At 36.0% G+C, this 15839-nt stretch overlaps 1 protein-coding gene across 1 annotated transcript in view; it reads right to left on the bottom strand.

The window, feature by feature from the left end:
• Positions 1-7304: 7304 nt before the first annotated feature.
• SPTLC1 (serine palmitoyltransferase long chain base subunit 1) overlaps positions 7305-15839 on the bottom strand; it is a 34945-nt gene continuing 26410 nt past the window's right edge. The window contains exons 13-15 of the mRNA XM_062599172.1: positions 11999-12116; positions 11146-11219; positions 7305-10662 (exon numbers count right to left, since the gene is read on the bottom strand). Of these exons, the coding sequence (XP_062455156.1) occupies positions 10569-10662; positions 11146-11219; positions 11999-12116 (286 nt within the window). The 3' untranslated portion in view covers positions 7305-10568. The remainder of the gene's footprint in view (positions 10663-11145; positions 11220-11998; positions 12117-15839) is intronic.

Genomic DNA, 15839 nt, shown 5'->3' on the forward strand with positions numbered 1-15839 from the left:
TGCTACAAAGAGAATTTGTATTATGAGAAGAGAATGTTCCCGAAAGACTGAAAAGTCATCTCATGTCTCAATTATCTGTCCTGCACTAGTAACATACTTCCTCTCGTTTCTTTGCTTTGAGGGACCTATGCTATCATCTTTATCCCTAATATATTAGCTCTCTTATTTGAATACGTTTTTGAAAGCTTTATACATCATTCATTATATCCCAGCCTTCAGTATTCCATCATCATTTCTGATAACCACAATAAATCACCTAGACTAAACTTTGCACACACAGGAGGACAAAATTTGGGATCCAACTTCAAAGTCTATCAATCATTTCAGAACTAGCTTGGTAAGCCTTCAAAAAGAGTTAAAACGGGAGAGATTCAGGGGGATTCTGAGGCTACTTGCAGGGGACCAGTTGAATCTTTAGCATAACATTATTACAGATCCACACTCACAACCACTACGTTCCCAATCACTACCACCAAACACAAAACACCAAGTTTTAAAGTTAGAAAGATTATTAGGTATGCATCATGTATCAATGTGATCAATGTAACCCGCAATACTGCCATAATTTCAGGACTTTCAGAATTTGTGGGGTGGTAGAAGTTTTTTGTTGTTTTTAGGGGGCTTTTGTTGTTTTCGTTGGAGAGGGAGTTGTCACAAGCATTTGAAAAAAAGTACAATTGAAGCCACAGTTTGGATATAAATAATGACTCAGACAACTGTTTTTTATTTTCATTTTTGTTTTCACTGACTGAGAATGTAAATTAAACTTTAGTGCTATTGTGCTTTGTTCTCTCCCTATGTGAAAATGTGTTCTGCATTAAAGTGCAGGGATAAACTAGAACAGTCCCAAATATCACCCTTCAGCTTTTGTATAACACAAGAGCCAAGAAAAGATAGAGAATGTGCTTTTATGACCAACAGATGGTGTAATTGGTATCATAGATGTTTTTATGTTAGGGGGTCGTAGGTTCAGCCTCCATCTGGAGCCTTCTCAGATCTGCTGTATAGCTAAATGATTAAAGAAGCTATATTGGGTCAAAAACATAACCACCTGCCTGAGGGTAAAAGTATTGCTTTCTTGATCTATTATACTACAGTTGCCTTCCATATTACAGTTCTTAAGCCAATCAATGCAACAGTTAATACCAACAGGATTCAACAAAATATTCAACATCAATTATTTCTTCATATCCTTCAAGATCCTCAATAACTTTTGACACACCTCATAAAAATAAGTCTAGTTTCACTTCCTTTTACTGAAATGCTATTCTAATTTAGACTGATAAACAACAGTAACAGGCTAAAATCCAAGCAGAAAGGAAACAAGGATGCTGGATAGAACTTTGAAGAAGAGATTTGGCATTGATTAGCAGGCTACGTTCGGTCACATGTCCCAGTCAGAATTAGATGCATTTGTGGCTGAGAGTAAAAAACAATTAATACTAATTACTAAAGAATCAGTTTCAGCTACAGTTTTGGACTAAGATTAGAACATTAACAAAAATGCTCTGGTCCTAAAGCATTAGGATTATATAGAGTGTACTTGGCTAAAAGGGTATACAGATAGATCAACATCAATAATCTCTATACCCCACAAGGTCTGTCACTCACTTCCTTTAAGAAGTGAATATTAGCAATAGTAAATTAAGTGCACACATGACTGCTAAATCAGGACTCTAATAAGAAACAATACTCTCACTTCTATGAGGCATGGATTCTACACACACTTTCTTATATCCTTATGCAGGGTGCCAAAGTTACCTGGGACACCCTATGTATCTACATAGGCTCTTTCCATTACTTCTGATGCGAGGAAGCTGACCTGACTAACACTGGAAATTAGTAAAATGTTCCTGTCTCATACGTACATACACTAATAACCATAACTTCTTGCAGTTCTACTGAGATGTACTGCTACTCTTTGCAAAAGTTGGAGAGAAGTACTGCTATGCCAAACAGAAACAGTGGTGTAGGATCTGAATTTTAAAAGATGATACCTGGAGGAGTCAAATTTTTTGTCTGCCTAATAAAACAGAAGCAGATTTATTATTAGAAAAAGTTAAAAAATGAACATACAATCAAAAAATTAATTGGGAATAATGGAGAAAACTACAAAGATGAAGCAATAAAACATTATCAATACTCTGCTTAGAAGTAAGGATCCCCTAGTATGCTCCATTTTCTCAACTCTGTGATGAGGCTGGGCATTATTGTACTTCATGTACTCAAAACACACATTAGAAACAATAAACCTAAACTCTTTTTAAAAACAGAGAACTCTCCTACACTATGCTTTAAGGATTCTCCCAAACCAATGAAAAGCATTGCTATTTTGAAATAAGCAAAGTTAAAAGCTAACATTAAAAAGACTTGTTGAATTGTAAAATCCTAATACAAGCTCTATAATTATAGGTGAACATAAATACTAAGCGAACAATATGTTATCTGATTATTGGCTTCAAAGGTTTCCCTTTCCCTTTGTGATTGTACTGACAGCCTGCTAGATCTTTGCAAAAACTCTTGCTGAAGATACATTTCTCTGACAAATTTATGCACCTGAGTCAGGTTTCCAAAGAAGTTTCAGCTATTGGTAACATTTGTGTGCTGCTTTTTGTAGATCCCTAAATAGATGTAAATCAAAGTCTTCAGAAAACAGTTGCTTATTAACGACAGGTAGAGTTTTAACTACATTTTCTTCAATGCTAAATTTGCTTTTGCATAAAGGGCTTACATGTTTACTGGTGTAAGAAAAACTTAAGATGTAAGAAACAACAACAAAGTGTATTTTCTCTCCCTTGCACATACACACAAAACTACACAGTTCTATTTATTTTTTTAGTTATCACTAGCAATGCTTTCTTTTAACATAAGCGTATTCTGTCTATTGCAAAATGCTTTTCTTAAACACCAATACAAGATGGATAACAAACACCACACCAATGTACTAATGCACGTTTATTCCAGCTAAGACTTCAAGTGAATGCGGAATTCATGAAAATGAGTAATTTTAGAAGACCACACCAAAATGCTTGTGATAACTGCCAGCTGTATTGTCTCAAGTGCCTCAAGAGTAGGAAATATCACAAACACAGTTACTGAGTGGTCAAGAAAGAAGTTACTGCCTTGTTAATTTAAGTAGTTCTATGTAACAATACATAGCCAGACTTCATAGTTATACTGTGTGTTACTATTATTGCTCAGGAACATCCCTCAATTATGTGCAGTTCCTGGGAAACTGGCATATTGGAAGTATTTTACAGAAACAAATGGGCAGAAAAGCTGCAGGTAGTACAGAGGTCACACATTCCAACACCCTTCTGAAACACAGCATGACGCTCCCACGCTATTTCAGTAACATGGCTTGCTCTTTCAGGAACTTCAGCAATTACTTCACAATGTCAAAGCAGTAGATATTTTCACTGCAAGTAAAGTGATAACCAGCAGATGGGACCCACACCTGGATCTTCTGAGACAACATGAATGTTAAGCCCCTTCCGTCTCTAGATTCTTTAGGTAAATACATGGGTCATCACCCATATGAAATTATCCTTTGCTCTAGCAGGTGCTGTACTAGTGTCATGGGTAACACAGATGTTCCAACCTTTTTCTTGCCATTAAGGTCTGGCAAAAGCAAATACTGTGATGTTTGCAAAGAGTTAAGAGAACAGAATTAATTAATAGCTTTTTGGGCTGTGTACTACTGAATAGAGACAGAGCAGATAAGTGGAGGAGGAGCTTTACACTGTCTCCTCAAATCTATCAATACTGCCTTAAAGGAGAATAAACAAACACAGAGGTAAATGTTAGCTCTCAGCCTAAGACTTTGTTCTGAGGTTACTTCTGTTTTCTAGAAGCAAAGGACTGTGACAGTCCCTTCACCCACTGAATAAGAAATTCAAATGCTAAAAAGATCGGTTATTGTGCAAATTTCATGCTGTCCATCAACAGTTCCACAACAAACTGTCCCAAAGGGAAGTTTTGCTGCAATATTTCAATCTTGACAAGAACTCCTTCACTCACAGGTTGTCTTAATGCACCTTTCTTTTGTCCTACTGAATGCACAGAAAACTTATATGGTCAAAGCAGTTATATCTGCTAGATTTTTTTTCTTTTTTTAATTTTGAGGTTTGAAGCAGTCACAACTTGTTCAAACCTTGCCATCTGATACCTTCTCTTAGATCCGCTCAAAATTGTTTAGAGGTCAATTATTTTTTCACCTAGCTGTTTTCAATTCTTTCTTTAGCCCAGCATAGCAATTGTATTTATTAGAAAGAAGTCTGGATACATAATAAATTTTGTCATCCTGTATTTTTGCATTTTTTATTTGCATATACTGTATTGCTCTTTAACAAGCATTTAATGAGTGCTTTATGTTTCACGTATTATTGTTTAGCCCAAGGCCCCCTCTGCTAACGAATGTCACCTTGGTCAAAACCTTGCTATCTTTACCCTACATCATCCAAAAAACGTTTCCTTTTTTAACCTGTAACTCCAGCATGTTTGATATTGCAGCTGTGATATTTCACCCTTACTCAATTCTGCGGATTCAAACGACAAGTGACTAAAGTGACAAAACTGGCCTTTGTCTTTTTTTGTACTTAAAGGTGAGCATGGACACTTAAGTCACTACGTGGTTTAACTGCACAGCATTCACCAGTGTTACGTGCCTAAGAATAGTTGAGCAGAGACTGGTATCAAGTCATACCATTTTCACCAGGCTGATCGTAACATAAAATTTACTCATTTGTAAAGACTATCATATTACCCTAATCTAATCCTTCTTGCTGCACATCCTTTGCCTCATACCAGGTAGACAAATGATATGCCTTCACACTTGGAAGATGTGGATGTAATCACTGAAAACAAGGTCTACTGTATATCAAACACTTCTTGCTGCTTAATGAACTAGCTGAGCAAGTAACAATGCATTTATTTTTAGTGGCTTTGCAATCCAAAATAAGGCGGCAGAAAGATTTAAAAAGAAAGGTGCATGACATGATGAAAGATTTCAGGAACAAGATGATAATTTTTTGTTTTTTTTTAAGAATTCTGATCTTTGCAAATTCTTAAATATTTTAAAGTTTTTATCTGCAAGATAGCAATTTAAGTACAAACAATTACAGTATTCAAAATTTGCTAATTAAAAATTTTGGAAAACAGTACATCACAGCAAGAAAATTTGCATATGACTATGTCAATTAGTTTAACCTCTTCCAAGAAGGGTTTTACCCATGAAAAACTAGGAAATTTACTACTTCAAAAGATGCCAATTACCTTTTGCTAAAAATTCTTTGTGTAGCTTGATTGGGGAAATTTAAAGGTAGATCAAAATTTGATCTATTTGATCAGGCATTCTCTCTCACAAATGAGATTTCCTAATTGAACAGTCATAAGCAGAAATTTTGTTACCATTAGTTCACTTTTTTTTTTGTTTGTTTGTTTGTTTTTAAGGTCACTCAAATACTCCCAGTTTTAAAAACTATAGGCTACACACCAAGGTACAAAGTAAGGGGTGTCATTGTATTTAGATCCTGTAATTAAAGTCCACATTTACCAATGACACCAAGACGAAGTTTCACCCAATATAAATATGCTGAACAACTAATCTAGGTTATAATATTAACTTGACAAAGTTAAAAAAAAAAGTTACAGCTATTAACTATTCAGAACAGCCATTTCACTAGGTTGTTAGTTATTTCATCCCAAACACCATTTACTAAATCATACAAATGTTTTCCTACTAAATTGCTACATGAGAGTAGTTTGGGTAGAGCAACAGCTGTCTTAAAAGGGCAAAAAAAAAAAAAGAAAGGAAAAAATCTAATGCTATTTACTGTAAGACAGAGAGATCAGTAATGCCATATTGAGTAGTCTTCACCATTCCAATTGCCTCCAAACTATCTATATTGTAGGAATAGCAGTTACATTACACTGGAACCAGAGTCCTGGCCAGCATCATGTATACAAAGTCAAAACAGGCTTAGGAGTTTGTAGTCCAAGAGGCAAAAATATGGGTTCCACCTAGATTCTATTATATATCTTTTGAGAAATTTAGTTTACATACCTTGATTTCCTGTCTTCCCATATCTTAAGTCTGTGCAGCTATACAAGTTCTCGTTTTGGTTCTGCATCAAATGTAAATATGCTTGCTAAATTCTCTTTCCAATTCTACTTTTGTTCCTCCTCTGACTCCAACACTTACTGGCTTTTGCCAGCACTGGACTCCCTGTTGGAAAATGCAGCTCAGTTAACCCAAGCCAGGTAATAACATCTTTAATATGAGGGGTAAAGTACCCATACAACATGACAGGCAAAACTGCACTATTTTCTTCTGTAAAGACCCTTTCAAGTCTGGGGCATATTTCATCTGGGATTAAGGGTTTGTTGAAACATAAGAAATTCCATACCAAATCACAGCAAAAGTATATCTGGCCCATTTTCTACTTTCCAGCAGCAGTTCCCCTTAAGTATTCGCTACCTAAGTATCAGAAACTGGTCACATATAGAGGAGTTCTTCCCCGATAGATGCTTCCAGCTTCCAGTGTAGTGTGCAGCTCGGCTGCTTTATTAGTGTACATGACTTTTATTATGCATTATTTTGGAATGATCTAGCACTCACAGGACAGGAAACAAAGGTCTACATAGTCCATCAATAGTAAGACAGACTAAGTCCATTACCTTAATAGCACAAAAACTGCCAAAAAAACATAAAAACACAACAATAAATGCTCTCCAGACACTTCCTTTTATTGAGACACTGAAACAGTTTAATGCACAAATGCTTTGTGTTAGTGCTAAGCATTTCCTCTGTTTAAGCAGCATTTACAGCTCATGTACAGTTCTCAAGTCATCTTAAGATGCAGGATACTTCTGCAGTAGCAGCTTCATAGAATAGTGAATGCCAACACTCCACAACCCTGTTTAAAGTAATAAAGTCCAGATGGAGTGACAGAAAGGAGACAGTACACCATTCTGTGCAGTGACCGGGATCGTATTTCAAAAGTGAAAAAAAAATCAAAGTTATTCAGCCTTACCTCCACTTCATCTTAATACTTTCCTTATGCATTTCACCTCCTATCCAAAAATAATGATTTCTATAATAAACAGAAAAGGCATCTGTACGTTTTCCTATAAAAACAATGAGCCTACGCAAGTAACAATCAATTATTTCTAAGTGTTCAAGGAAAACATGTTCTCTACTTAAAAAAAAAATATAGATAGATAGATTTATACAAACACAAATATAATGCAGACATTTATTTATGCAAAAATATCTTACAGTATAAATTATTTCCAGTCTATCCAACTACTTATGTATTGCAAACAACTATAATCATAAGGACAATTTCAACAGATGGTCATTTCACAATTAGAATATATTATTTCTCAAGTATTAAATACTAAGCTTTAGTAAAAAATTAACGATATTTATTTTTTAATCACTAATCATCCTGATGCTTTCACTTTGATGAGACTTTGATCCCAATCTTTGGCAGAGGCAAAAATACATAAATTAGTTGAATCAAGAATTTGGACTTTTATTTTAAATAGAAACTTTGAAGTTCAGGATGAACTTAACTTTATTGGTTTGATCTACCTCACTGTAAAGCTGAATAGCTTTCCATTTATTTGGATCCAAGATCCAGCCTTGCTGCCACATCTGATGAAATGTGTGAAAAAGTCTGGCTTCATCTAAACGTAACCACAAAGCACCTAAACCAGGCTTATTCATATATTTATCAGCCTACAGCACTGAGAGTTTAAGCTTCCTAACAGGCTTCCAAATCTGACTTCCTAATGTCAAAAGTTTAACCAGAATCACCTGCTGTCTCCCTAACTCAAGCCAACCATTCTTCCCCACAGCCATCATTCCCTTCATCTGCTTGCCCTGTCAGAGGCATTTCTCAAAAGAGCCAAAATGAAGAAGGCCAGACATGCTTAAACTGACATGGAATATCTCTCTCCACCAACTAGATCACCTGAGCTTCTTAATTTCTGCCAGAGGCCATGTATATAGTCTATCAGTAAAACACACGTTATGAAAATACTTCAATTGCTATTAACTACAAGCCATTATACTTCACTGTGATCTAAGTGCTGATTTTCTAAGCACTATAAACAACAGCAACAGACAAAGGTAGTTTTACCAATGTTTTAATGCTGGGTTTAAGTTTGCTAAATGAATTGGAGGATAATGTCTCTTAAAGACATACTCAAACTTTTTTTCTCTCAGAACCACTTAGTCATGGCTTTGAAACTCTCACAAGTTCCATTGCTTCCTGCCAATTTAGGTGTCATCACCTCATTTAAAAAAAGCAAAAAACAAAACCACACATATATCTAAAGTTTGCTTCTAGTTCTCAGTAGCAGCACCAAAAGAATTCTCCATGTTTGGAGAAAATTTGAAACACAATGTGAACAGTGAATAGATTTTGCAATCTAAAATTTCACTATTAACTAGTGATTTGCTTATCTGCATAGGCTTACCCTGAACTCTGAAACAATTTACTATGTCATGTTAGATCCAAGCATCTCATTTGTTCCCAGCTTACACATCTAAGGTTTGAATATGCCTTTGACAATACAATTTTGTATTATAAAAACAAAAATGCTTTACAAACTCAAAGCAGAGCAGTAAGTTTTCATTTCCAGCTCTGTCATAATCTTTGAGGGCCCTGAGAAAAGTTGATTGCTCTGCGCTTCAGTTCCCACCTGTAAAATGAAAATCAGCCTTCTTCCTCATGTTTTAAAGAAATGACATGCTACTGCATCATTTATAGGTATCTTTCAAGACAGAGGAAAAAATACCTGTGAGGATTTTGAGGCACAAAATCTGATAGTTGCCTAGTAGAAGGGAACAATTTTTTTGCTCTTTTAAATTGTTGGCTTCTCATAGGCTCTTAAAGTTAAGGGAGAGGGAGACTCATAAATGCCAATATAATAGCAATACTCATTCACAAAGGGATAAAGCTTTCTTTACACTGCACAGTGTGTTTTCAGAGACACTATTTCTAATAGCAGCAGCAACAATCACAAAAGTGCCTGAACATAACTTTAGCTGGTTTACCTGAATATACACAGGTGAGAAGCTTGGAAAATCAGTACAAATTTGGTCACTATGAACCGAAGGAAACAACATGGACTACAGGCATCTGATGCAGAACATTCAACAAAATGTAACTAGATTTTATAGCATATTTCAGCCACGGATACAGGAAGATTTTAATTAACCATGTTTAACATTTTATTCAAACAATGTTTTTTTTCTCAAAAAAATAGTACTGTAGTTCTTGTAGCAGCAACCAAAAAGGCACATAATTATAAAACAATGCAGAATACAGATCAGGCAGAATACAAAGTTTTTTAAACAGGTATTCTTAAAAAAAAATCCTGAAATACATGGTTATTGTTTCTATTTTATAAAAAAGTTACAGTTCACTGTTAACCTCTCTTACCAGTTTTCTGATTGGTATAATGTTTCTGTCCATCTGTGCTTACTGAAAATCCTTACAGCACAATCTGCAAATAATTATTTTCCAATGACTGAGGATTTTAGGCATACATATTGAGCTGCATTTCAGTAGTATTTGTACCCCTAAAATCTTACTATCTATCTCCGAGTGTTCCCTTCTAAGGTATAGCTGTTTAGAGATACAACTTAGCACACACATTTTAGTGCTTCAATGTTGTTTGAACAAGCTTATACCAGTGGCCGTTTCAGAATTTTGTTTCATTCTTCATATTGTTTACACCTCCTCTTCAAGACTTGTGCAAAGGCCCCCTGTCTGAACATACTATAGTGAAATTGCACCAATTTCACAATTCAGCGGTTTAAGTTTAGGTATTTAAGTTAATGATACGAAAAACCTCACCCATATGTCAATCATGCATATATTTACATATGAAATGCAGTAAGCAAATAGTGTTTAATATGAATTTATCATTTAGACAACTGAATAATCTGGCCAGGTATTCTGAAAAACTGCCTTCCAGAAATAGTTAACAAATAAGAATTGAAGTTCACACTGTGATTCAATAACGAACAACTTAATATAGCTGAAATATATCTCTTAATGTGTTTTCTTTCTTTTTTGGCAGTATTAGGGACAAGCTATCTTAATTCTGAACAAAACAAAATCCTTGAAATTTATTTGAAGTTCCTACGTTCTGAGAGTATTCAGAGAAAATAATGCATTTTAAATATTTTTTGGGGAAAAATGAATGTTTACACACTTTTTTGAAAACATTAAAGGGATGCAGAAATAAATTTAAGGCTTTTTAAGATGAAACTTATGAAAATCTATGTGCAATGTTGATATTCCATTTTAAGGAATGCTACTAAATAATAAAGAGTTTGAAGTTGTAAATACACTGGGTCATTTACCAGTTCTGAAATTCAGTATTCTTCCCCTCACTGCATTTGTACCATTCTGGAACAATCTTGTCACTCGTAAGGCTTCAGTGCCTTCAGTGGGCGAACTTGAGTATCTGAAGTGGAAGCCAAGACACTACACAGTGTAAAACATGTATCCTGATAATTTGAGGGAAAAATAGGTATCCAAAACAGTCTAATTCAGTACAGACTGTGCAGCTTCCTTAATAAGTGATGCAGCCTTGTCCAGTTCTTGTTCTGTTTGCTCCACTGTTATCACTACTCGAATACTAGAAAAAGAAAACCAGAACAATCACAATAGTTATTACACTTTGTCCTCAGTTTTACGCTTTTCTTGTACTAATCTCAACACACATTAGAACTGTCACTTCCAGGAAAGGATTATGAATTTAAATTCAGTAAGAAACAAGATACATGACTAAATAGAAATGGTCAGACTATTTTTTTCCAAACACACAAGAAGCACAATTTTAACTGGTCTCTTTCTTACCTGCAGACATGCAGCTCACAGAAATATGCCCGGTAAACAGGCAAGGCCAGTAACATGCTGAAATCTAAGATTCAGTTACTATTGACAGTTATTTTGGCATATCTGCACCCTGGAACAGCACTGGAAATATACTCAAAAAGTAGGGTTTTTCCCCCCACCTAACACACTATTCAATCTAGGCTACTTAACAGAACCTCAATATTGTATGAAAAGAGATAGTCATATGCAATAAAAGGCAATAATAAATTGACTTTCTACTAACCTAGGTGGAGGAAGCCACTTTTCTTCCTTCTCCAGATAGCGTGCCTGAGTTAATGCAATACCACTATTCATGCACTGCAGATAAAGAAGATACAGCAGTCTTCAGTCTGGGAACTTCAGGTGGCATATTCTTATGATCACTGACGACATTCAACAAAATTTTGAGTTTAGTGTCAGGATAATCATTAGCTCTTTCCCAAACGGAGGTTTTTAAGTCTTAAATTAGACTATGAAATCATATTCAAATATATTTTAAAGGAGAATCAACTACATTCGTTCTGTAGTGCAGTCTTGTTTACCTGCCACCTGAGATACACATGATCCTCGTCAACCTTCAGCTCCTTCACATGAGAGAAGGAGAACCAGCATGTACCAAAAATGGAGAAAATATTAAGTACAAAACATAACAAGATTCTTCACATGACCAGGTCTCAAACAAGCAAAATGACAGAAAACTACATCTCGGAATGTTCAAATATACCAACAAAACTTCGCTCAAGGGATAGCCTGTATTCCCACAAACACCATAAGTTTTCTAAGCAACTGTTTTAAATGTAAATTTAACTTGAGCTTTAAAGTACATAATAGGAAATAATCATTTTCTAAAGTATAAAGTTCAAACGCATATATTTTTTATTGAGTGTTACAACTCTCTTCAGTCAGAAAAGGTTAGAAGATGGTGTTTAATATAGCCCTATAGATAGCAAAGAAAACTGGGTTTCAGGGCAGGCAATCCTGCAAGACATTCCAGCAAGTTACACAAGAAATAGTGTAACCACTCTACGCACATACACTTGGTTCATTATTCAAATTAAACGGCAACAATGTATTTTAAATGCTATGGGGACACTTACATAATCTACAACTCTTTTCAGTAACTTCACATCATTTTCTCGAGATCCACAGCTCTCTTCCAATTGTAGGTGCAATGCTGGAGAAAAAGACTCTCCCACCACCTTTAAGCCAGAAATCCTAAAATAAATAAGAAACTTTTAAGATATATCTACCTGAACAAAGTGTTAAAGTTCCAGGCAGTAAATGCTTCTACTTCCCAGGTAAGCAGTGACAAGACAAGGATATTTCACAAAAAAAATTGTCTTTCCCAAAGCATTTACTAAATCTAGTTATAGTAAGTTTTTGTATTACAATAGGCAACTCTTCCTTCTGTGAAACAGATCAAGGAATCAAAATAAAGGATTCTGAAAGGATCTTTCCAAAAATATAGGAAAATTGTTAATATCAGGTCTACAATTGGCTGAGAAAAATACAGCTAGCTCACTCAAGTCTTTAGAACCTGCATTAGGAAAATCTGTAATAATTAATCTTTCTACCTACTTTTGTGATGAGAAGATCTATATTTGGCAATGCATTTGATTTTTCATTATTTCTGTAGAAAATCTTTAGAACACCTTCTAATGCTCAGTCAAAAGCTCTTCCAGAAACCAGTTTTTGGAACCAGTCATTGACAGTAAAACTCACATGTCCGTATGTGCAAACAACAGTTAATCAGGTTCTTAGAATTTGATTGCTACAGTCCTGAAACATGGTCTCATTACACTCCACACCTTGTTTACCCCATGCACCAGAGAGGCTGGGGGCTGACCTGCTGGAAAGCAGCTCTGCAGAGAAGGACCTGGGAGTCCTGGTAGACATCAAATTGACCATAAGCCATCAACATACCCTTGTGGCCAAGAAGGCCAACGGTATCCTGGGGTGCATTAGGCAGAGCATTGCCAGCAGGTGGAGGGAGGTGATCCTGCCCCTCTCCTCAGCCCTGGGAAGGCCTCATCTTGAGCACTGGGTCCAGTTCTGGGCTTCCCAGTGCAAGAGAGACTTAGAGCTACTGGAGCAAGTGCAGTGAAGGGCCAATAAGATGATTAAGGGACTGAAGCATCTCTCATATGAGGAAAGGCTGAGAGAGCTGCAACTCCTCAGCCTAGGGGAGAGAACACTCTTGGGGGAATGTTATCAATGTGTTTCAATATCTGACGGAAGAGTTTAAAGAGGACAGGACCCGTCTCTTTTCACTGGTGCCCAGCTGCAGGGCAAGAAGCACAGAGAACAAACTGAAACACAGGAAGTTCTTTCTGAATCTAAGAAACAACTTTTTTACTGTGAGGGTGACAAAGTACTGGAACAGGCTACCAGAGAGGTTTTAGAGTCTCCTTCCTTGGAGATATTCAAAAGTTATGTGGACAGGGTCCTGGGCAATGTGCTCTAGGTGACACTGCTTGTGCAGGGGCTTGGACTAGATGATCTTTAAAGGCCCCCTCCAAGCTTAACTGTTCTGCAATTCTATGATACACAGGACTGAATTATTCCCTTCTAAAAACCTGTATCCAACGCCATAGCAAGACTGTGCACAAAATTTAGCAGATCCTATAATTGCACTGCATATCTATCATCAACCATAATTTTGATTTCCTGACTTTGATGAGTTTGCATCACACAGACACATAAATTTATACTCTTATTTTAAAATTAGAAGACTTATTTTAAAGTAAGTCTTCTATTTTTACAAAGCTTAAAAGCCACTCAAAATAGAAAAGATACCAAATCCATAGTTGCAAAACTGGAGCCTACAAGAGAAAGAACAGGCACTGCAATCACACCAAATCAATTATAAGCTTGAAAAAATAAAAATATTCTCTAATATGACAAGTATCTTGCATTACTCCTACAACACTATCAGTTCACAGTCCAGTTCAGAAAGAGGTCAGGCTGGTATCCTCTTCTTTGGCCACCAAATGACAAACTTTCAGGTGTCATTTACTTACACTTGCACACAAACAAAATGGAGACAATTACTTTAATGCACAAGCACATACTGTGCAAGTGTCCCACTACAACAGTGCACAGCCAGCAATCAAGGAGGACAAAATTTGGCAGTATAAAGAACCAAGAAAAGCAGTCCAAGGTTTTCTACAAAGTAGAAAAACAAATGGAATATACAGTATAATACATCAGTTATTTGTAATGTTCTCTAAGAGTGACCTCATGTTTAAGAAGCATAATTCTAAAGAGAAGGGAGGTGAGAATAAAATTCACACAAAGCTGTATCATACTTTAAATGCCGCCCTCTAGCAAATGCATTTAAGACAAAATACGCATTTACTACAAAGACCACAAGTTACTAATGACAATTAGGTTTTAAGATTGACACAATATTAGCTTATAATTATACACTACACAGTCTTCAATTAAAACAACTGATCATAAATAGCACCTTCACTTCCCCTCCCAAAAAAGAACAAACAAGAAAAGATAGGTAGAAAGCAAGCTTTGTATCAGTTCCATTCAAACTTTGAGTCTTAGCCCAAACAACATTCCGTGTACTAGCTAGTCATAAAGGCTGCTTACAAGTTTCAAACTTAAGTTTAGTCTAAAAACTTCTTCTATTGGTCACAGCTGTAGTAAACAGAACTATATAATTCTTCCTATCCAACTATTTGAAGAAAGAGCAGGTTTTAACAGAGTTTTTCGATGACAGTATTTTAACATTCTTGTAGAGCATTAACTATGTTTTCTCAAATCTTTGCCAAAATAAAATCAAATAGATACTTTAAAATCCAATGCATTCACACTATAAGTTTTTTGAAATCAGAATTTCCTTTCCACATGAAATGCTGGAAAAAGAAAGATTTCATTCTGAAACAAAAATCTATAAATTTCATGCAAAAAACAAAAGATGTCTGAAAGACCAGTTTTTAAAGTAACAAAGGAACAAAACCGGGCTCCTGAACTCCAAGGCTCCTTTCAGGGCTACTTTTATATTAGTAAATTGAACATGCTTTGCACTGTTCTCTGGCTCTGAGGCCAGTGGGTATGGAATGGCTCTCATCCCTAAATGCGAGCCTCCAAGTCAGGGTGGCCATATCCAAACTGTCTAATCGTAATGGTTCTTGGCTCGTTCTAACTTCTGAACAGTATCCAGGAATTGTTTCAAACAGTGCTACTTGGCCTGAGCCAAAACCATGCCACAGACCATTCTAACAATGTAACAGTACAGACAATTGAGTTCCAGTGCCCAGGAACGTTTCCCGGCCTTAATTTACTAGTATAGCTGTAACCTCAGGAAGCTCCCTGACAGGGTGTGTCTCAAAGCTCTCTGCATCTCGGTTTGGAGGTCGAGCTGCAAATCTCCAAAGGCTAAGAGCCTTTGGGAATTCCACAAAATTCTTAGAATTTTATTCGAAAATTCTCAACCAAGTCTAGGACATGCAATGGCTAATGAACTATTTAAGAAATACCACTTACTACTTTCATGCTTTTTAAGGAAGCACAAAATCCTGTTCCATTCTATCCTGTCCTCCTACACCAAATCTTCTTCATTTCTATTTACGAAGACCCTACAGATTTCTTAGTACAGGACAAAGAGTCACATTTCTTAAGATTATTCAGAAAGCTATTCTGAACTTGTGTTAGCGGAGCATCCCATCGCTTACTGCATTTTCTTATGCTATATAAGCTGCAGTAGGCTGTAAGAAAGCAACTCTGTGAAAGGTTGAGAAGAATTCTTTTCTTCCATAAACCAGCACTTGGCTTGTACCTGATGTGGGAAACAACACTAGCCATTCTTTCAGCTTGTAATACTATTTTTTTCCATTGCCCATATGAAGACGAAAATTGAGGGAGTTAATCATGCACCCGTTCTTCCACACCATTTCCTAAATTCTGCAGGCTTGTTACATTTTG

The sequence above is a fragment of the Rhea pennata genome, chromosome Z (genome assembly GCF_028389875.1).
Source record: "Rhea pennata isolate bPtePen1 chromosome Z, bPtePen1.pri, whole genome shotgun sequence".
Lineage (NCBI taxonomy): Eukaryota > Metazoa > Chordata > Aves > Rheiformes > Rheidae > Rhea > Rhea pennata.